Source organism: Podarcis raffonei, chromosome 8 (genome assembly GCF_027172205.1).
Source record: "Podarcis raffonei isolate rPodRaf1 chromosome 8, rPodRaf1.pri, whole genome shotgun sequence".
NCBI classification, from domain to species: domain Eukaryota; kingdom Metazoa; phylum Chordata; class Lepidosauria; order Squamata; family Lacertidae; genus Podarcis; species Podarcis raffonei.
In genome coordinates, this window is record NC_070609.1 from 74,886,826 (window position 1) to 74,909,172 (window position 22,347).

Consider the following 22,347-nt stretch of genomic DNA (forward strand, 5'->3'; position numbering starts at 1 on the left):
ATAGGGACACTTGAAGGGACTGTAATTATGACTCCCTAGGCCTCTGGTAAACCTTCCTGAGGTTCTCTCACCCCTCCTCTCAGGACTCTTCCTTGCATGCTTTTGAGTGGCTGGCAGGTGTCCTTTTGAACAATGGTAACACCTCTTGCTTTCCTAGGTGGATGTGCATAAAAACAAACAAACACAACCCTCTGATAGTTGCAGGTCTGACCCCTACTGCACTGACCTAAAGATCACATCATTTGCACCAGCCACTTTTGAATGTGAGGGAATGTGGCTCTTGGATGGAAGAAAAAGGTTGTCCCCCCCCCCCAGCCCACTTTTAGTCTGTGCGCACACTGTAACTTTAGATGATATTTGGAGCACATTCTTTCCCTCAGAGAATTCTGGGAACTGTAGTTTAAGGGTAACGTGAAATTGGAACTCCTTGTCAGCCGGAACTTGCCGGAACTCCATTCTGGCACCTCTCAGGTGGGCGCCATTGCCATTCTAAGAGAACAAGGAAGGTGTTCCTAGTGATCCCTGGCACCTCTTTTTCTAGAAAAATAACACTGGGTCAAAATACATTGCCCAAAATTCTTTGAGAGAGAGAAGGGTGTGCTTTAAAAATCGCCTTAGAAGAATCCCAGCATGCAGGATGTGAATAGCTCAACAACTGGCAGGTCAATACATTCTGTTGCCTGAGGCCAACAAACCCTGAGAAGTGCATAGAAAACCCCACAAGAACCTCTCCCCAACTATATAAGTACAATAATAATGAACTAAATATCTTGCTGCCCTCTCACAACATCCCAAATCAGCTGCCTGAGGTGGCTGCCCTGGCTAATGAGAGGGCCGGCTCTGTTGACCGTAGTCTACTCTATACTCACTTTGGATTAGCCTCTTTCCTTGGTCATCCCTTACAACCATTGGAAATATAACCGGAAAAAATGAGTTTGGTTAAAATTCCGGATCATTGGAAATCTCACTTAACGGTGCATTCCTGATTGTGTCTACTCAGAAGCAAGTGCTGCTGAATTCAGTGAGGCTTACTCCGGCCCCAGGTAAGTAGGGATATTGCTGCACCATAAACTTGTAACTGAGAGCTTTATTCATTTGTAAAGCACTAACCTCACACCAGGCATTGATTATTATAAAAAATGAAGCAAACAAAAATCAAAAGGCAGTTTTTAAATACAATGGTACCTCGGGTTACATACGCTTCAGGTTACATACGCTTCAGGTTACAGACTCCGCTAACCCAGAAATATTACCTCGGGTTAAGAACTTTGCTTCAGGATGAGAACAGAAATCGTGCTCCGGCGGCACGGCAGCAGCGGGAGGCCCCATTAGCTAGTGGTGCTTCAGGTTAAGAACAGTTTCAGGTTAAGAACGGACCTCCGGAACGAATTAAGTACTTAACCCAATATACCACTGCAGTGGTTAAAATCAGTGCAATTTTGCATTAACATGTTGGTCCACTGTGGAAAGCTTATCCTTGATCTCAGGAACCATTCTGCAAAATTTGATTAAAATTTTGGTAAAAAATGTTACCAAAATTTGGTAAAAATCAGTGCGTTTGAAGGGGGTAGTCCGCCATCTTTGTTCAAAATGGCGTCCAACTGATCTAAACATAGACAAAAACCTGCTCCTTCATCTCAGCAACCATCGTGCAAAATTGGGCTGTGATAAGAGGTGACAAAATGCATAGGAAACAGACAAACCACTTTCCAAAATACATAGTAATGTAGTAGAAATATATTAGCAGAATCCTCTGCTTTTTAGTCAGCAACAGCAGCCGCATCTAAACTACCTGAGCTGCAATATTGTGACTAGTCTGTCTGGACGTTTGGTTTTTGGTAAGGAAATTGCTTGAGGTTAATGTTTCTCGACCTGTAGGGAAATCCAGCATTTTTTGTAAAGCTAATGTGGTCCCCCCCCCCCTTGTACATTTACACTCTTGTTTTCCGGAGCAAACATCTTGTTTGTTAGTTATCTGTTTTGCTGTGGATTATTCCAAAACTCTAGCTTTCCAGAACGCCACTGGTGTTATAACTTTTTTAAACTGGTTTTTAATTTCAAGTAACAAAACATACCGATATCTGATGGGACCTGTTGTGGCTGCAAGAAGGCCCAGTAGGGCCTGCCGCAGGCTGCAGAATATTGAGGGGGCCCAGCACCCTCCTTGAAAATGGGGGGGGGGCCCTTGGCACCCGCAAATGGTACTCCTGAGTAGGGCTAATTTGGGGTCTGGTCGTAAGGATTGTCCCATCATTTGATTAATGAGCCTGATTTGGCTGCTGCGCAAAAGGAGGAGTGTTGAGTTACTGGGACTAAAGTGGAATCAAAAGATAAATGTTTCAATCAAATCTGATTTTAGAAAGAGGTTAACAATGTCTTCTTGTCCATTTTCCAATAAGAGAGTGAACACATGAAGTCTCGGCCCCCATTATCCTCCATTTTTAACCATGTGACCTGGTCTGAGCCTTGTAAAATCAAAAGGATATTGTATAAGTGAGCGGAGTCTTTATATCATTTTAGCATAGGTATTGCTATCTCTCTGTTCTTGATCGTATAAAGGTAGCCGTGGTCTCTTGTTAATATATATTTTTTGCGAATTATTAACATGAAAATTAGGTATGTTTATTGAGAAGACTCAGAATAAGTAAAAGGAAAGCACAGTTGTCAACGCTGCCCAAGGTCCCAGCTCACACAAGACCAACGCTGCTTCTTTCTCTAGATAAAAGTCTTTATTGAAGTTCAGTTTCACTTCCAGACGCGCAGCGCGCAACGCTACGTCTATACCTTAGACCGTCGAAGCTCCATCTGAATCTCCTCCCCCCTGACACCAGTTTAAGATTCTAGCCTTACTCCACCTCTTCCTCTGTTCCTTCTCTGGGTCCGCCTGCTAGTCGGAGTCTCAGCCCTCCTAGACTCCTCTGACTCTTCCCCCTCCCTCCTTCTGGCTTTCGGACCTGGCTCCCAATCCGGGTTTTCTGCTGTCCCGCGCTCCTCCATATTTGAACTTGGCGCGTGCGCGCAGCCTCCCACTTTCCTTCTGACCGTTACACTTGTGTCACTGCTCCCTCTTTCGGGGAGGCTAGCTGGACCTGGCCTTCCCTCCGTTTCCCCACTTCCCGATGGGGGCGTGGTTACCCCTGACTCATCTTCTCTCCCCGCTGGAGGAGAGGCTGGTCCTGACTCATGTGACTCTTCCCCCCCACTGTGCTCTGGTGTGGGAACTGGTCCTGATCCTCCGCTGCTCCCTTGGGAGTCCCCTCTGGTCCCTTGTTTATGGAGCGTCCCCCCTGGGACCCCCCTTGCCCTTACCATAGGCGTCCCCTTCTGGGAATCTTCCGATTCGCTGGAGAAGCTCATGGAATCTCTCGGGTCACTGTCATATTCCCCTACGCTCCCCTCTGATTCCTCTCCTCCGCTCTCTATTTGCTCTCTCCCCTGCTCTTCTGCTCCTGAGCCTCTGACAACAGTAATAGCATCATTTTTGTTATAGAAACTCTGCCCCCAACCATGACAATGTTAGCTTTAACCAATTTTTGAGCTTAGTTGTTAAATCTTTTGCAAGGGAGTAAATTTCAGTTGTTTTAGTTTAGATAGATTCTTAGGTATATTACAGAGTTTCAGGACAGTTGTTTTGTGCCAATGCAGTTGTAGGTCTGGCAGGGTGTGTGTACACACCAACTCAGATTAGGTGAATTTAACTGTTAACCCAGATATCGTGCCATATATAGCAAGCTGGTGCATAACAGCAGGTAATGAAGTTTCAGGTTCAGAAAGGAATAGTGCAGCATCGTTTGCAAAATATTGATAAGATGGGTTTTTCCAAATAATTCAAAACCTTTTATCATCATCTGCTTTCAGTGCCAAAGCTCCATGGCCAGGGCAAAAAGCAGGAGATACAATGGGTAGTTCTGCTACTTGCCCCAGCCAATGGGAAATGTCAAAACCTGGACCTGTGACCCATAGTATAAATTATAAAGCATATCCACACAGGATGCACTAATACCAAAGTGTTGTTATACTATACTATACTATACTATACTATACTATACTATACTATACTATACTATACTATACTATAGTGTTAGGACTATAGAGCTAAGTCAGCCAACTCCTGTGGTATTTATTAATTATTTATTTTTCAAACTTTTATAAGAAAGCATCACATTACAATGCACATTTTAATTGGGATGGGAAACCAAACTGGACTTACTTTTGCATAATAGCAGCCTATATCATGCTGCTGCTGCTGCTGATTTGTTGGCTTCGGTGCTATCTTTTAACTATTTTATTGATTATTGCTATTTTGTTTTATGAGTTATTGTAAATCACTCTGGAAGTTTTTAACTGGAGGGCAGTGTAGAAAGGTTTGAAATAAATCAATGCAACTTAATTTTATTTATTTATGGTGATTGCATTCAATTTTTCTGATGCATATGAGGCCCTCAGAGTAGCTTATAGCCAGGGCTTTTCTTCTGCTGGAGCTCACCGGAGCTCAGCTCCGGCACCTCTCAGGTGAACACCATTGCCATTCTAAGAGAACAAGGGAGAAGTTCATGGTGAGCTCTGGCACCTCTTTTTCTTGAGAAGTAACACTGCTTATAGTGCATGCAAATAATGCCATCGGCATCAAAATGAATAATCTTTCTATTTACATAAAAATGCAAGACTGTTGTCACGCTGTAGTTTGCATGGCTGCCAACAGATGGCCACATCGACTCCAGTGGGATGGCAAGCAGGCAAGTGAGCATGGTGGCCAGGAAAGCTATTTAGTGGGGATGGCGAGCAGAGTCAGGGGTAGACTTTGGTAATCTTTCATAAGATTTGGCCCTGTGTGAGGCCAAAATTTGGCTCCCCCAAACCGATCTTCTCACTTTTGCTCCCTCTTGGGGAACCACCTGCCCTGCCCTAAATGCAGAGCTGGCAGAGTCTACCAGCCTCTACCAGTTCAAGAGCAATAATCCAGTACAGTAGTTAGTTGATTAATCAACACAGTACCGGGATCAGCTGTTTAATCTACCAGTTAAAATTCGGATTGCATTTTTATCTATTATCTAACAGCAGAATTCTGCACAACTTTATGCAGAAGTAAATCCCAGTTTATTGAATGATGATTGCTCCCAGGGATGCTCACTAACCCAGGAGTAAATCCCATGTGAGTAGACATTCCTAGAGTTGGATTATGCCGCACAAAGGCTCTCCAAATTACACCTTGGTTGCAAAAAAACAACAACCCTGATAATTTCTGTGGCTTCACTGAAACATGCAAAAGACATTTAGGCTAAGCTGGGGGAAAGAGCAATGAATAAAATGAGTCATCTTCTCGAAGGAGGTTTGAGTGTCTCTGCAAAGATAAAATGTGTTAGATTGCAGGAAAAAAATAGCTGCAGAGTTAAATGTTTCCTCTCCTCCACAACCCAGGTGGTTGTTGAAGACTGGTAACATTTTAATCAGGCTTGAAGTAAATTTAATTAAAACGCTGAAGATAAAAATTCAATTACAAGGAGAAGTGAATTGCCCAGTTTGTCCTTAAGCATATAAATATTTCCTCTGTGCTTTTACTGAAACAATCCTATGCATTTTACTTAGCAAAAAGACTACATAACATATCCCAACATGTTTAAAGCACACGACATCCCCAAAGAATCTTGGAAACTGTAGTTTACATCTCACAGAGCTATGATTCCCAGCACTGTTAACAAGCTACAGTTCTCAGGAGTGTTAATTTTTTAAGCCATGTGTTTAAAATGAATGGTGTGTACTGTACACAGCCAGTGTGTGCTCGTGTCGCTGTGCAGCCTTGCAGTGCTCTGCTTTTAGCGCCACCTAATATTGCCCCATTCTACATCTTTTTAGCTGCTTTCTGCCCTGCCAACTGCAAAGGTGGATCTACACACAGGGGAAAAAATGCTATAAATAAGTCAGAAATTACCGTATTTTTTGCGCCATAACACTCACTTTTTTCCTCCTAGAAAGTAAGGGGAAATGTCTGTGCGTGTTATGGAGCGAATGCCTACGGATGGCGGGGGGATCTGCTGCAGTCGTGAGCAGAGGATTCATGGTTCCCCTTCCTTCCCTCCTCCGTGGCTCGCTTTGAAACAGCAAAGCGGGAGAAGAGCCGCTGAGTGGGGAGGAGAGAGGGACAGAGAGCCTGCTTCTTTAAAGGAGCAAAGCACGGATCCACATGGATCCTCAGGATTTTTGCACTGGGTCACCCCAAATTCACCATCAGATCACATAGCATGTCCATGGCTACAGCTTGCACCAAAAAAATCACGCACCCACTGTTGCCTGGGGCCGCAGTGGTGCAAAAACGTGGTTACAAAGCATGGATCCACATGGATCCTCAGGATTTTTGCATTGGGCTACCCGAAACTCACCGTCAGATCACATGTCTGTGGCCACAGCATGAACCACAAAAATCATACATCCACTGTTTCGTTTAGAATATTTTTTTTCTTGTTTTCCTCCTCTAAAAACTATGTGCGTGTTATGGTCAGGTGCGTGTTATAGAGCGAAAAATACGGTAGGTCGTTATAACAAAAAAAAATTAACCCCTTTGGAAAAATGCATAGAAGAACGTAACTGCTTTCTAGCGTCATTGGTGTTGCATGTTTATAGCGCATTCAAATTGTCATTTCTTTCCTAATGTGGCTGAGTCTCAATAGTCACCAGCCGCCACCACTGCCTTTATTACAGTGATGTGTTTTGGTGTAATGGGAAGCTGTTCCTAAGATTACGAGTGATCAAGGCAGGCACTGCTAACAAGACGTGGATGCAGATTTTATTTTAATCCCTGGTCTATTGGGGGCATTGCTAATTGTTTGCTATTTGTATGGATTTCCATGAATTTTTCATTAAACTCAGTAATTTTGGAGGGTTGTTAAATGCATTGCTAATTGTTTGCTATTTGCATGGATGGGCGTGTTGTTTTCATTAGTTTAACGTGTTTGTTTTGCTTTTGCTTTTTTAATGGGATATAAGCTCGTTATATATGGCTCATGGGGCTGAGCATTTAAGAAAGAAGGACTTAGCCTGGTTCTGCACCCATGCACCCATGTGCACCTGACTGGGTCTTTTAATAAACTGTGGCACAAAGGCAGGAGTTGCAGGTGGTGCTGAAAACAGCTGTCCAGCTGTGGAAGATGGCAGTCTCCAAAGACTAACCAGCCTTCCTGTTTGTCTTGTGGTGGCAATTAAGCAAGGCGGCCTTCAAAAACATTTTACTTTGTCCCGTTCGCCTATTAGGTGTTGAAAAGGCAAGGAATGGATGATGCACAATGAGCTTTTTAAGTTGCCTAATTGGCCATAATTGTCACAGAGCTTTTTCTATTAAAAAAAAAAAAAGCAGCAGCCTTTGGGATGTTGGGCAGATTCCTATAAGGTCAGGAAGTATATTATACTGACTTCCTTGGTCCATTTAGCTTGGTATCATCTCTGTCCCATCCTTCGCCAGCCTGGTGCCCTCACAGTATGCTTTGGGCTATAGTTCTGCTGCCAGGACTTCCCCAACCCTACCGGGAGATGCCATTGGTGATTGAACCAGGGATCTTTTGAATATAAGGCAGAGGCTCTACCACTCAGCTGTGAAACTCTCTCTTAAAAGTAAAGCGAATATTCTAGTCCTCATGGTTTATTTTAAGTACTGTAATTAATGGGAAGAGTCTCATGCTCGACCGACTAAAATGTTACTCAAATAAAATGTGGGGTGTGATAGCAGAAGGTGCCTCATTTGTGGCTGCCAAGTGAGGTTGCCAACTGAGCGGGGGGGGGGGAAGCTGGGTCTGTTCTTATGCCTTTATGGGCAGCGTGAGATGCAGAAAACACTGTGTGTGTGTGGGGGGGGGGGGGAGAGACGTTCCAGGTCGCTCTGGAGGAGGCCCTGGCAACGGAAGCTGCCGAGAGGTCGACGCAAGAGGCACGGCCGAGCCAGCTGTCCCAACCGAGGGTCCACCACGAAGACCTCACCGACGACTCAGGATCCGACAGGGAGGAGGTGCACCGAGTACAGCAGCGCACTCAAGCAGCCCACATACCACAGCTGCCTCGACGAGAAGGAGGGAACTGCGCAAGCTGTGGAGAAAGCCACGAGAGGAGGACCTGCCGTTTCCGCAATGCAGAGTGCAGGCAGTGCAGAAAATCGGGACACATCGCCCGGGTGTGTCGGGCTCGGCCCACCCGACGCCAGGCATCAGATGACCAATCCAAGAGCCCCAGGTCCCGGGGCCCAACGCACCAAGGCAACTCGACAGAGCTCACGGACGTCCAGGTATACCAGTTGCCCCACCCCAACGTAGAGAAAATTTATGTTGACGTACAGATAGAGGGGGCCCCATGCCGCATGGAGCTTGACACGGGTTCAACTCTATCCATAATCTCGGCAAGGACCTTAAGGAAACTGTGTCCTACTGGGGGTCCCAAACTCAGGCCGGCCCCATTCACCCTCCGGGACTTCCAAAAACGTAAGGTCCCCACAATGGGGGTGGGGACCTTCAGGGTGCAATACTGAGGGCGGACGCGGCAACTGGACTTGCTTGTGGTCAAGGGCCCCTACATTAGCTTACTGGGATTGGCATGGTTTGGACCACTGGGGCTAGCCGTCACCGGGGTGAACCACACAAGCTTACAAGTGGACGTGGACGCCATATGCAAGGAATTTCCGGGGGTTTTCGATGGGAAATTGGGACAGTATACGGGCCCCCCCATTGCTCTACAGCTTGACCCCGCAGTACGACCGGTCAGGCTCAAGGCCCGCCGGGTCCCGTTCGCCCTGAAACCCCGTATAGACGAGGAATTGGACCGGCTCGTGGAGCAAGGAGTGCTGGAGCCGGTGCCTAATGCCCCCTGGGAAACCCCAATCGTCACGCCCGTCAAGCCTAATGGTTCGGTCCGCATCTGCGCAGACTACAAATGTACCATAAACAAGGCCCTCACGGCCCATGCATACCCAGTGCCAGTGGTCAGCCATGTTCTTGCCACCCTGGCTGGGTCGAAAATTTTTGGCAAGCTGGACTTGGCCCAAGCATATCAACAGCTGCCAGTAGATGAGGCCACAGCAGAGGCACAGACGATTGTGACGCACAGAGGAGCATTCAGGGTAAAGCGGCTGCAATTCGGTGTCAGCGTGGCACCAGGCATATTCCAGAATCTAATGGACTCTCTACTTAAAGGGATTCCTGGCGTTACCCCCTTCTTCGATGATGTGTTGATTGCCGGGCCCACACCAGAGGAGTTTGAGGACCGCCTCCGCACCGTTCTGCACCGTTTCCAGACGGCGGGTCTCAAGGTGAAGCGGGAAAAATGTCTACTAGGAGTGCCTCAGGTGGACTTTCTGGGATTTATGGTGGACGCAGAAGGGGTCCACCCGACTGGGGACAAGGTACGGGCCATTTGTGATGCCCCAGCGCCCAAGAACAAGACTGAACTTCAGGCCTTCTTGGGACTATTGAACTTTTACCATTCCTTCCTTCCCCACAAGGCGGCGGTAGCGGAGCCCCTACACAGACTCCTGGACAAGCGGGCCCCTTGGGTGTGGGGCCAGCGCCAGGAGGCCGCATTCCAGGCAGTCAAGGACTTGCTTGTCTCAAACTCGGTCTTGGCACACTTCGACGAGAGGCTGCCGGTGGTGCTAGCATGCGATGCCTCGCCCTATGGAATTGGCGCTGTCCTGGGACACCAACTCCCGGATGGAAGAGAGGTACCGGTGGCATACTTTTCCCAGACACTCAACGCAACCGAGCGGAACTACTCGCAAATCGACAAGGAGGGTCTGGCAATCGTGAAGGGAGTAAAAAAATTCCATGATTTCTTGTACGGGCGGCCCTTCACCGTGGTGACTGACCACAAGCCGTTGCTTGGCTTATTTGCCCCTGAAAAGCAGACCCCCCAAGTGCTGTCTCCTCGCGTCCTCAGGTGGTCAATTTTCCTTGCCAGCTACCAGTATGCACTGATTCACCGTCCAGGGAAGGCGATGGGCCATGCGGATGCCCTCAGCAGGCTACCACTACCGGAAACAGGCCCCGACCCAGCACCTGCACAAGAGGTTATGAGCCTGGAGCTGCTTCCCGACCGCCCCATTCAGGCACAAGAAGTTGCACACCATTCCAAGAAAGATAGGGTCATCTCCCGGGTCCTGGACTGGGTGTGGAGGGGATGGCCCAGCAGCAGCCCCGGGCCAGAATTCGCCGGCTACACAACCCGCAAACATGAACTGTCGGCCCACAAGGGGTGCCTGTTATGGGGAAGCAGGGTCGTTGTTCCCCAGCCCCTCCGCAAAAGGGTCCTCACAGCCCTACACGAGACACACCCAGGGGTAGTAAGAATGAAGGCCCTTGCCAGGAGTTATGTGTGGTGGCCGGGGATCGACGGAGAGATAGAGGCCTGGGTCAAACACTGCCAGGCCTGCCAAGAATCCCGCCCAGATCCCCCAAGGGCCCCAGTCCAGTCCTGGGAGTCCGCCCGGGCACCATGGTCACGCCTGCATGTGGACTTCGCTGGCCCCTTTCAGGGGAAAACATTCTTCATAGTGGTGGACTCCTACACCAAATGGCTGGAAGTCGCACTGGTACCGTCCACTTCTACGTCCGCAGCCATCCGGGTACTACGCAGGCTGTTTGCAACCCACGGGCTCCCTGACACTCTCGTCTCAGACAACGGGACTGCATTTACGTCAGGAGAATTCCAAACCTTCACAGCGCAGAACGCCATCCGCCACATCCGTTCGGCGCCATTCCATCCTGCCACCAATGGCCAAGCAGAACGCATGGTGCGGACCACCAAGGACACCCTTCGCCGCATGACGCAAGGGGATTGGGAGTACCGCCTTGCCACATTCCTTCTAGCACAGCACAGCACCCCCAGCTCAACGACTGGCCGGAGCCCCGCTGAACTACTAATGGGTCGGCGCCTTGCAATCAGATTGGACCGCCTTCACCCCGATAGAGCTCAGGATGAGGTAGTGGTGGGGGAAGGCAGGAACCCCCGGACCTTCGAGGCCCAGGACCCAGTGTACGCAAAGAATTTTGGGGCAGGCCCAGCATGGGTACCCGCCACAGTCACCAGGGTCACTGGCCCCGTGTCGTACGAGGTGCTAACAGATGGGGGGCAATGCTGGCGCCGCCACTGCGACCAGATACGGCGACGATTCCCTGGAGAAAACCAGGAGGAGGAAAGGTCAGAGGAGTCCCAAGGGAACAGAGGGGCAGTGAGGCCCATAGAGCACGAGGGGCCAGCAGGAGAGGCAGAATCAGTAAATACAGAGAGGACCTGCGAGGCCGAAAGGACACCGGAACCAGAACCACGACTGAGCGAGCCGGTTGCGCCAGACCAAATAGCCCCATCACAGCCAGCATCCTTGGAACACGAGCCAGAACCTGAACCCCGGACCAGGGAACACCCCAGGCCGCAACGCACACGTAGGCCACCGGCGTACCTCGAGGACTATGAATGCGACCTCCCGGGCAGGACTGGAACTTAGAGGGGAGGGGTGTTATGTACTGAGCTGAATAGGATCCAAACTGCAGCAGTCTGATTGGTCCTAGAACAATAGGATCCAAAAGGCAGCAGTCTGATTGGTCCTAGAACAATAGGATTCAGAATGCAGCAGTCTGATTGGTCCTAGAACAATGCAGCAGTATGATTGGTTGGCAGGAACTACCCAATCATGCTCCAGATAGAAGTGAATCCACAACCTGATTGGCTTACAGTAGAATTCCGGAATTAGCCAATCATGTGCAGCCCATTGTGTAAATAATGTATATAAAGCAGATACTTTGAGGGGACATTCATTCATTCCTCCTCACCACTACGAGCTGAATAAAGAGCATGAAATCACTTCGCGACTCTGAGTATATTTCAATAATCAAATTATTATTTGAGGTGCCAAAGCTACAACGGGCAGCTGAATAGTTAGCAACCACACATTTAACAATTAGAGCACAGCAACTTCCTGGTCAGACGTTAAAAAATAATTGAACCGAGGCACTTCTTCAAATAAGCAGAAGTTGTCTTCCGGTAAAAAGTGACTTACAGAAATATCTCCACATATAGCAAGGCAGGGTTGAAGGATTAAACCACCACCACCACAACACCACCTCAGGGAAGCTCTGTAGAGAGGTTTGTGATGGCTAATAATTATTCCCTTATTAAAGGCATTTTCTGCTTGTCTGCAGCTTCCAAAGATTGAAGGGAATATGGAGTAGTAAAGCAGATTGCAAGTGCAATCTTAAAAACATCTTGGGCCAATAAAACCATGAAAAGGGGATTGTAGGAAGGGCACAGAGAACCCTGAAGGAAAGCCTGTTGTCTTGAACATAATTACAAATTATTTTTTACAGTCCAATGTGTTCTTCATATGTAGTGATTTGTTAGATTTTTGTACAGTGGTTTTCAAATGTCCTGGAAGTTGAACGTTTCTGTTTTTGAATGCCGAAAACCCGGAAATAAATGCTTCAGTTTTCGAACAAGCCTCAGAAGTTGAACATGCTACGCGACTTCGCAATCTGGAGCTGTAGGTGTCGCCTATTGAGGTTTTGGTTTTTGAACATTTCAGAACAGATTACGTTCAAAAACCAAGGTACCACTGTACATTGTTGATCGAATTAGAGCCAAAAGCTTATGTTGGTCTAATCAGTGGATGCTTCAGCTATAGCTGTAGATTAGCATGGCATCTGCCAATGTAGTGCGCACCAGGTGCATGGAACTTCCATCAGCCTCACCAAGTCCAAAACACCTGGAGGGGCAGCAAAAGTTGGACTGGTTGGCAAAGAGCTAATTGCACAGAGTTTCACTTGAAATAAAAATAAAAATGGAGGTTATTTTCGTTCAGACATATGTAATGCCATCCCAACTGAAAGAGAAACCTGCTAGCAGAAATGGTATTTCCTCCTTACAAGGAATAGAATCTTTCATTTCTTAAACACTGCCTTACACCTTTTTTCAGTTCTGCATTCTTACAGCGAGGTCATTTTCAGTGTGGGAATCTTCTATGCTGTACTAAGGAGAGTGGGGAGGTATCAGTAGAATACCCTCCTTTTGTTGTTGTCGTTTAGTCGTGTCCGACTCTTCGTGACCCCATGGACCAGAGCACGCCAGGCACCTCTGTCCTCCACTACCTCCCGGAGTTTGGTCAAACTCATGCTGGTAACCTCGAAAACACTATCCAACCATCTCGTCCTCTGTCGCCCCCTTCTCCTTGTGCCCTCCATCTTTCCAAGCATCAGTGTCTTCTCCAGGGAGTCTTCTCTTCTCATGAGGTGGCCAAAGTACTGGAGCCTCAGCTTCACGATCTGTCCCTCCAGTGAGCACCCAGGGCTGATTTCCTTAAGAATGGATGCGTTTGATCTTCTTGCAGTCCATGGGACTCTCAAGAGTCTTCTCCAGCACCATAATTCAAAAGCATCAATTCTTCGGCGATCAGCCCTCTTTATGGTCCAGCTCTCACTTCCATACATCACTACTGGGAAAACCATGGCTTTAACTATACGGACCTTTGTTGGCAAGGTGACGTCTCTACTTCTCAAGATGCTATCTAGGCCTGTCATTGCCCTTCTCCCAAGAAGCAGGCGTCTTTTGATTTCGTGGCTGCTGTCACCATCTGCAGTGATCATGGAGCCCAAGAAAGTAAAATCTCTCACTGCCTCCATTTCTTCCCCTTCTATTTGCCAGGAGGTGATGGGACCAGTGGCCATGATCTTCGTTTTTTTGATGTTGAGCTTCAGACCATATTTTGCGCTCTCCTCTTTCACCCTCATTAAAAGGTTCTTTAATTCCTCCTCACTTTCTGCCATCAAGGTTGTGTCATCTGCATATCTGAGGTTGTTGATATTTCTTCCGGCAATCTTAATTCCAGCTTGGGATTCATCCAGCCCAGCCTTTCGCATGATGTATTCTGCATATAAATTAAATAAGCAGGGAGATAAAATACAGCCTTGTCGTACTCCTTTCCCAATTTTGAACCAATACCCTCCTAGTGTCCCTATTTCACAGGGACAGTCCTGGAACTACAAAAGCCATGCCAGTTTCTGATTTGATCCCAAATGCTTTGGGGGGGGGTTGACCAAATATGGGGGGTAGAGAAGGGGAGTGAGAAATGCCCCCATTTTTATCTGGGAAATGTTGAAGGGTGTGCAGCAGTGTGGGCGGGGCCCCAAGGCCCTCAAAATGAATAGCTTATCACTTTAAGAAACTGCTGCGGAACTGGGGGCAGGGGATGAGAGTTGCAGAAGTACCAGAAATAAGGGAGGGGAACAAAATGGGAGGGGAGAGGTCCCCAAACAGGTCCGTTGAGACTGAGCATGCTCTGTGGGCATGGAATGCTGAAAACTCTTTGTGTGGAGGGCAGGGGTCACCAATTTTTCTGGCCTAGTGGGTATATTTTGAATTTTGAGAGAGTTCTGGGAGTGCCTGTCACAAAATGGCTGCCATGGAGGAGGTGGTTAGTAAATGGCAGGTAAAGATGATGATGATAATGATGATAATAATAATAATAATAATGACACAACAGAGAAAATTATGCACATTTTGAGATTTCGACAAGGACTAGAACCGCCAGACACTTTCAAATATGACTTGGCATTCCTGTATGACATACAGTGAAACCACCATTATCAGGACAACCTTCGTCAGCAGCCTAACAAATCTAGAACTAAATACTTGGTGATTTGAAATATACTCAGAGTCGCAAAGTGATTTCATGCTCTTTATTCAGCTCATAGTGGTGAGGAGGAATGAATCAAAGTCCCCTCAAAGTATCTGCTTTATATACATTATTTACACAATTGGCTGCACATGATTGGCTAATTCCGGAATTCTACTGTAAGCCAATCAGGTTGTGGATTCACTGCTATCTGGAGCATGATTGGGTGGTTCCTGCCAACCAATCATACTGCTGCATTGTTCTAGGACCAATCAGACTGCTGCCTTTTGGATCCTATTGTTCTAGGACCAATCAGACTGCTGCAGTTTGGATCCTATTCAACTCAGTACATAACATGATTTGTTAAAGGTGATCATCTTGACTTCAATTTTAACACGTCTGCAACCACTGATTCTACATGCCTGTTTTCATAGTTTGGCTTTTCACCTTTTATTTTCCGTCTGTTATAATTGTTCACTCTGTTTTATATATAATGACATTTTTAGAAAAAAAATACTAAAATAATAATAATAATGGCTTACATGGGAAGCATAGCATAACAAAAAATTAGAGATACCTGAGGGTATGTTCTACTGCTCATGATTATGGATATTTTTTGTTTTCCAGTTAAATCTGAGAGTCCGGGACACCTTGTGGGCCCAATGGTGGTAATAGGCACTGGACTGGCAACCCTTCGTATAGGGGGATGGAATGGAGTATCCTGAAAAAGGGGGCGTTGTCCGGCTGGAACCATGAACAAGAGGACTCCACATTGCAATATTTTGTTAAAGGCCCTACTAGATATATCTAAAAGGCCACTGGTGCTCAGTTTGCTGCATTGAACATGTTTAACAGCTAAAATTGTGCATAAAGTTTTTTTTAAAAAAATAAATATTGGCAGAGAAAAATCGACTCTTCAGAAATCCTGAATCACTCGGAACTCTGGATAAAACAGCAGCAATAATATGGAAGAATGTTTTTAAGTGAAAGACGTTTTTTAAGTGTAATACGTAATGGTTTTCCTAATGTTTTAACCGCTTTAGGTCTTTGCTTCCGTTTTCAGACGTTGCATCTCTTTGCCGCCCTGCGCTCCTTGAGGAGGGAAGGCAGGGTGCAAATTCAATAAGCGATGGCAATGCCGCAGGGCGTCCTGTGTGGGGCTGCCCTTGGAGGCTGTTCGGGCCGGGGTGGTTGCCTGGGCTTGAGGGTTGATGGGAGTTGTAGTCCAGAACCATCTGGAAGGTAGCCGGTTGAGGAAGGCTGACCCTGTTGCTTTTGTGCGTGTTGCCTGCGAGAAAAAGTTGTCGGCAAACGCTTCCTGTTGCCGCAGAGACTTTGCAAACGGTCCCTTGGATAGCGCCAAGCCCAGCCTTCGAGAAGGAGGGGGCGCCGAAGACTTCCTAGGCCGGCGTTCTCCAGATTCTCCCTGGCAAGGTTTATTTTATTTTATTTTTTTCAGTTCAGTTCAGTTCATTTTTATTTATATTTTCAGTCGGCGCCGGTCAAGAGATCCGCTTGCTTTCCTGCCGGGGAAGGGATCATGGATGCTATCCTCAGGTCAGTAGAAGGGGTGGTGGGCGCATCATGAATAAAGATTTGACACTGTATGTCAGCCTCTGCCCTCCCAGGGATCCAGAGTCTTCTCCAGCAGCTGGTCCTACTCGGAGTAGACCCATTGAAGTTAATGGGCTCGGCTCGTTTAGGCTCATGAATTTCCATACTCTGAGATGGATCGTAGCAGGCGGCAACGCTTGGTTTATTCTGGGTTGTATCCAGCCCTTACTCAGAGTAGACCCTTTGAGATTAATGGGCAAGCTAGCCCAGGCGCAATACTTTTGAATGGGTGTACTCGTGAGTAAAACCTAGCAGGGATGCAACCCTCTGACTTTTATCCTGACTTTGAATTCCACCCCATTCCAGTCCTCCCAATTTAGTAGCACATGATGCTTGTTTTTCTCTGCGATGCTCTTTATTTTCCTTTTTTGAAGGGGGGGGGACTTTTCTGGGCAGAATTTCAGCCCTTGGGAATTGTGTGTCCTGTTACCCAGAGGGGTAAATGTAAAATGGTGGTGAATGGAAATCTAGATTAGTTTCTAACGGTTGCTATGTGCACATATAAGACCTTGAGAACAGTGCCTCTGAGCATGTTCAGAGTGCCCTTAGAACACTGTCTTCTACCAACTCAAACTGTTTATTCAGCCTGGTGTTCCGGTAGAGGACTTTCCCAGCAGATGCTGCCTGATTTATTTTATTTTATTTTATTTTATTTTATTTTAAATAATCTTTATTAATTTAAATTACACACATATACAAAGAATTTACAATCTCATACTACAAAAAAATTAAAGAAAAAACAATTAAGAAAAGAAGAAGAAAAAGCAGATTTATGTGCATAAAAAACTTAATCTTCCTAATTAATACTTAAATAAACACTTAAATAAAAAAGACTTCTGACAAAATGAGTCTTCCAATAATTCTCATTGTACTGTTTATACTTGTTTTTTTCACACAGTTTTATATTGCTGCCTGATTTATTTTAACTGGAGATGCTGGGGGACCTTCTGTTTCTGTGCGCCATTAAACATTTCAGATTTGGCCATGAGAGATGCAAGGGCTCTGTGTCAGAACATTGTGAGTTATAGGTACCTTTATTATCCATGAAAAACTTTCAATAAAAACAAATTAAAATAATGATAATAATATTTGCCTGCATCTCCGCATCCTGACCTAAGGTGGGTAACCTCAGCAGGCACACTTATATTATCGGATTAAAAAGTGGGTGCCCGAAATCATGTTTGGCTAAAGATTTAGCCCTGATCTGAAAAGCTGGAGGACTGTTGCAAAGTACCGGTATATAAAATGTTAAAATTGGGGCTTAGAGGTCTGAAATAAAGGATGTCAATTTTGCAGTTGGGGTGGTAGATATTGTTGCTTTAGTGTTATGGGGAGAGGGGAGGAGTGGTCTTACTGCTGGGGTGTGTATGTCTTTGTATGGAGCAGACTTGATATTTTTTTAAGGATGCTGAGCTCTCTGAAGCTCAAGAGCTATGGGGTTGTTAATCTTCATTGTGGGGCCAACTGTTTGCTTCTTTCTCCTCAACCTTTTGAAGTATGACATGTTCTGAAAATAGTTTTACTTTGATTTTTACGGGGGGGGGGGGGGAGCAGAAGTATTATATGCCATGCTATTCAGTTTTAACCCAGGCAAGAAATAAATAACACCACGGTTCAGGTCCGTACTGGTTTGTTTATCTCAGCCTTGAAGCTAATCCCTATTTTGGTGCAAGATCTGGTATTCTGCGAATCTTCTCATTTCTTTATTTTAAAGGGACATGCATTTATAAGACTTTAGTCCTCATTGCTATATAGAGAAGCTTGACAAAGCTAATCCGCACTCCTGTGCAAGATTCGGTATTCTGAGAATTTCAGTACAGTGGTACCTTGGGGTACAGATGCTTCAGGTTACAGACTCCTCTAACCCAGAAATAGTACCTCAGGTTAAGAACTTTGCTTCAGGATGAGAACAGAAATCACGCGGCGGTGGGAGGCCCCATTAGCTAAAGTGGGAGCTCAGGTTAAGAACAGTTTCAGGTTAAGAACAGACCTCCAGAACGAATTAAGTTCTTAACCCGAGGTACCACTGTATGTATTTATTTATAAGAGGGCTTACATTTCTAAGGTTCAAGTCCTCTTTGTTACAGGGGGTGGGGAAAGCTTGTGAAACATGGGCAGTGTTGGGCTGTTGGAAAATGTTTCATTTTCCTTTGAGTTATGTATCAGTATATACAAACATGCATTATATTGGTCTCCTCGCAGCTTTATTAAGTCATCCTCTTCCTGTTATGCTCTGAAAATACCCCTGGCAAATAAATGCCTCATCTTTGCAGATGTCTCCCCCCCACCCCCCAGTGCGGCCTGTAGAGGTTTTTGTTTCATGTGTTGTTGTTGTTGTTTTCTGTCCTAAGTGCAAGTTTGCCTGGCATTGTAAGTGCTTGGCAAGTCAGATTTGTAATAACAAAGCACTTAGTGTAGGGCTACTGCGTTATCAAGGGGAATGATAATTTGCTCTCTTAGCTAGCAGAGTAATATTTCTGCCTCTGTGACCTGTAGATGGACAGGGCTGGCTGGTAAACTAGCTTTGCTCCTGGGGTCTGTTGTGTGTGTGTGTGGGGGGGGTAAGCTGGATTCACCCCCTCTGAAGGTCGAAGAGAAAAATGCAGGAATGTGGCATAAGATTCCAGAAATGGAATGGGAGGTCAGCAACCATGGACTCATGATGTCACAGCTACGACGTCACCAGTACTGGCCTTTAGCTCCATGCGCTGCCAGAACAAAACATCTCTCCCTGCGGGGGTTTGGGGGGGCAGGACAAGGAAAGTATTTGCTTGCTGTGTCAAGAACTCCTGTTTCTCAGCAACTGTTGTTGGCAATCTTGCCTGTGCTGGGAAACGGGAACTTAACTGAGAACAGGCACTGTCTGGACTGATTTTATTGATGGCTATGGACTCTGCTTGGAAACGACCTGGTCTGTTTTTTTTATTTAAAAAATCTCAAGTGACCCCAAACAGCATTACATTCTGCTTGTTACTCAGTGTTCGGCACAAACGCTACTGTCAAGAGGGAACATCTGATTCCGCACCAATCTGACCCACCACCGCCCCCCCCCCCAATCATTTGGACGACATGCTCCAAAGCAGAGCTATTTTCAGTTTTCATTGTGCAGTGTCTTTTCAGTTTCATTGGCTGCCTTTGGGTGTTTTGTCAGCACTGGAAAGGTGAGCTGTAACATTTTTAAGATAAATAATATTCTGAGTTAGGAACATAGGAAGCTGCCTTACCATTGTTCCACCTATGTCTAGTGTTGTTCCACCTGAGTTCAGTGATGGACATGTTTGGGGAGCATGTGAGAAGTCCTAAATTCAGTCCTTATCAAAGGGGTGAGGAACCAGTGGTCCTCTAGGTGTTTTCAGTTTGCTCTAACCATCTCTAACCATTGGCTGGTGGGAGTTGGGAACCCAACTACGCCTAGAGGGCCGCAGGTTGCCCATCCCGGAACTAGACTGCCACTTTCCTTTACTGAAAATGTGATAGAAAGTGTGGAAAATAAAAGCATTGTTTTGTTGTCAGGTGACAGGGAAAAAATCCTCTCTGTCTGAGACTCTGGAAATTTGCTGCCAGTCAGAGCAGGCGAATCCAGGGTAGATAGATCAGTGGTCATGCTTAGTTGGCACCCACATTTAAAAACACATTTAATGCACATTGAAAGCACATGGCACCCCTCAAAATAATTCTGGAAACTGCAGTTTGCTAAGGGTGCTTGGAATTGTAGTTCCATAGAAGTAAGCTATGGTTCCCAAGAACGGTTTCCCCAAAGAATCCTGGCCACCTTTGTTTGTTAAAGGCTCTCAGAATTGTAGCTCTGGGGGGGGGGGTAAAGTAGTTCCCGAAGAATCCTGGGAACCACAATTTACTAAAAGGGCTGCGAATTGCAGGTCTGTGTGGGAGTAGACGACAGTTCCCAGGATTCTTCGTTGTTGGGGGAGTATCATCTGCCTTAAATGTGTCATTTCAGGTGATGTGATGTGAGCAGGAACTGCTAATTCTCACCCCACCTCTCACCCTGCACTAATATATTTCAAATACAGCTGGAGTCTCCTGGGGCGGCATCAAATGTGTGTTTGTCCCTCCCCCCCCCCCCGGCCGCTCACCCCCGCCGAGTCATCCCTGGCTCAGCTTACGCATCTGTAACTCAAAACAAGCAACAGTCATAAATGCTTCTGGCATGCCAAAGCTCATCTTGTAAACATGTCTGGGGTTTGATGTGTGTGTCCCGGCTGCAGAGGGCAGGGAGGGTGTCAGTGAAGCCTCTTCTCTATTTCCTCTACTGAGAACACCACTCAGCACCCCCACCCCCTTGCTTATATTTCCTTCCCTTCCTAGGAAGTTGAATGTGTGGGTTGTGGTGGCTGCATCTTGGCCAAAAGGGCTCAACAGATAATACTTTTTTATTTTTTTTAAAAAAGCAAGAACCACAGTCTGCATTTCTGGGAATTTTTGCACCCAGCTTAGCAACAGATGAGGAAATGGCACATACGCTCTGAGGGGCTGTCATGCAAAAGTGGTGAAGACTGACAAATGGCACCCAAGGGTCCTGCAAGCTGCATTATTTGGGGTGGGGTGGGATGTTGCTTCACACAGACACCCACCCACCCCACTCTTTCCCAGAAGGTTCTGGTGCCTCCTAGTCCTTTATCAGGTGTATTGTGGTTAGAAAGTCAGCACCTGGCACCGTCAGGATTTACATGGAGATGCTGTACTGGGAAGAAACCTCACCTGCTGAATCTCTCCCTCTCGAGTAGCTCTCTTGGGAAAGGGTGCAAGATGGCTAATCTTTTTGAGACATGGTACCTTTATATTATTACCTTTCAGAATTAAGCATTGGAAACTTGCAGAGAGGCATAACTATTATTGCATCCATCCCATTCCAACTGAAAGGGAGACCTCCTTCCAATAATTATGGTGGGGTGGAGGTGGAAGTTTGAATTTGGGTGTGCTAGGCAACCAGTGACTTCCCTTTACTACGCATGGGTCCAGAAAAAATAGGACATCTCTCAACAACTGCCACGATCCTGGTGATATTTTTATTAGCATTAATTTCCGGCTAATGATCAGGTGGCAAATCCAGCCTCCCAAACTTCTTGGTATTATTTTGCGCTCTCTTTTTTTGGTTAAGTTTCTAGTCCTTAGGATTATGTTCCTTCTCATAAGGACTGCAAACTTGCTTTTCAGGAAAGACAAAAAGATGATCCAGGTGCTAAATTCTTTGTTTATAAACCCCTAGCTAGTTTCAGCCTGTTTGGGGGCAAAACTGAAAACCATCGCATATCTATCTGTCTTGAGACCTTACAGATACATAAGTTTAACTTGTCCTCTCTGTTTCTCCTTGGTGGCAGGTTGTAGCTGAGACCGGAGCAGGATGCCCCCTGGGATTGCTTGCCCCGTAGAATTTTGGTCCAAAGAAGCGAACCAGAGCATTCAAGTCGACTTCCTCTTACCCACTGGCATTTACTTGACCCTCTCCATTTCCTGCAATGCAAGTCTTAACACCATCAAACAGGTACTCAGCTCTTTCTCTTTTTATCTTTCTTCATCACAACAGAGTTGCCAAACTCATTCCACATGTTTTCTGTAAGCAAGAGATTGTGCAAGGTCCCGAGGTTCTCTGATGCATCCCAAGCCAGGGCTGGAAAAATTCCATGAAGCTAAAATGTTGTTAGTGAAAAGAACTAACAACATATTCACCCAAGGGCCAAATGTGGCCCTCCAAGCTTCTCCGTTTGGCCCCCTGGACTCTCCCAAGACACACCTCTCAACAGCCCTGCCCTGCTCCCTCCTCACCTAGTCAGATGGGCAGGGTACTACTGCTGCTGCTGCTACTAGTACTACTTCAATGATGATGATGATGATGATGATGATGATGATGATGATGATGCCCAGCTAGGATAGGTCATTGAACTCTGAGCATGCCTCTTGCTTGCTTTCGTGGACGGAGGATAGAGACAGATCTCTCTCTGTGTGTAGTCTACTATATAGAGATGAAATTTGCATTCATTGCCCTACCTACTTTCCCCTCTGACCCCTCCCACCATCGGAATGCGGCCCCTGGAAAGCTGCCCAGAAGGGAATGCAGTGCTCTTATTTGAGAATGGTTCCCT

General features: G+C 46.4%; 1 protein-coding gene and 1 long non-coding RNA gene across 5 annotated transcripts in view; one reads left to right on the top strand and one right to left on the bottom strand.

The window, feature by feature from the left end:
* Window positions 1-1,007: 1,007 nt before the first annotated feature.
* Window positions 1,008-22,347, top strand: part of PIK3CD (phosphatidylinositol-4,5-bisphosphate 3-kinase catalytic subunit delta) — a 53,178-nt gene continuing 31,838 nt past the window's right edge. Inside the window, exons 1-3 of one of the 4 annotated variants that reach the window (XM_053400879.1) lie at window positions 1,008-1,043; window positions 16,125-16,189; window positions 21,586-21,749. In XM_053400879.1, coding sequence (XP_053256854.1) covers window positions 21,609-21,749 — 141 coding nt within the window. In that variant the 5' untranslated portion in view covers window positions 1,008-1,043; window positions 16,125-16,189; window positions 21,586-21,608. Of the gene's footprint in view, window positions 1,044-14,427; window positions 14,447-15,728; window positions 16,190-21,585; window positions 21,750-22,347 lie in introns of those variants that run through there. The other 3 variants (XM_053400880.1, XM_053400881.1, XM_053400878.1) reach the window with 3 other exon arrangements.
* Window positions 4,377-15,379, bottom strand: LOC128419783 (uncharacterized). The gene is made up of 2 exons (XR_008331917.1): window positions 15,210-15,379; window positions 4,377-4,530 (listed from the first exon to the last, which is right to left on the bottom strand). It is a non-coding gene; the product is annotated as an uncharacterized LOC128419783 (long non-coding RNA).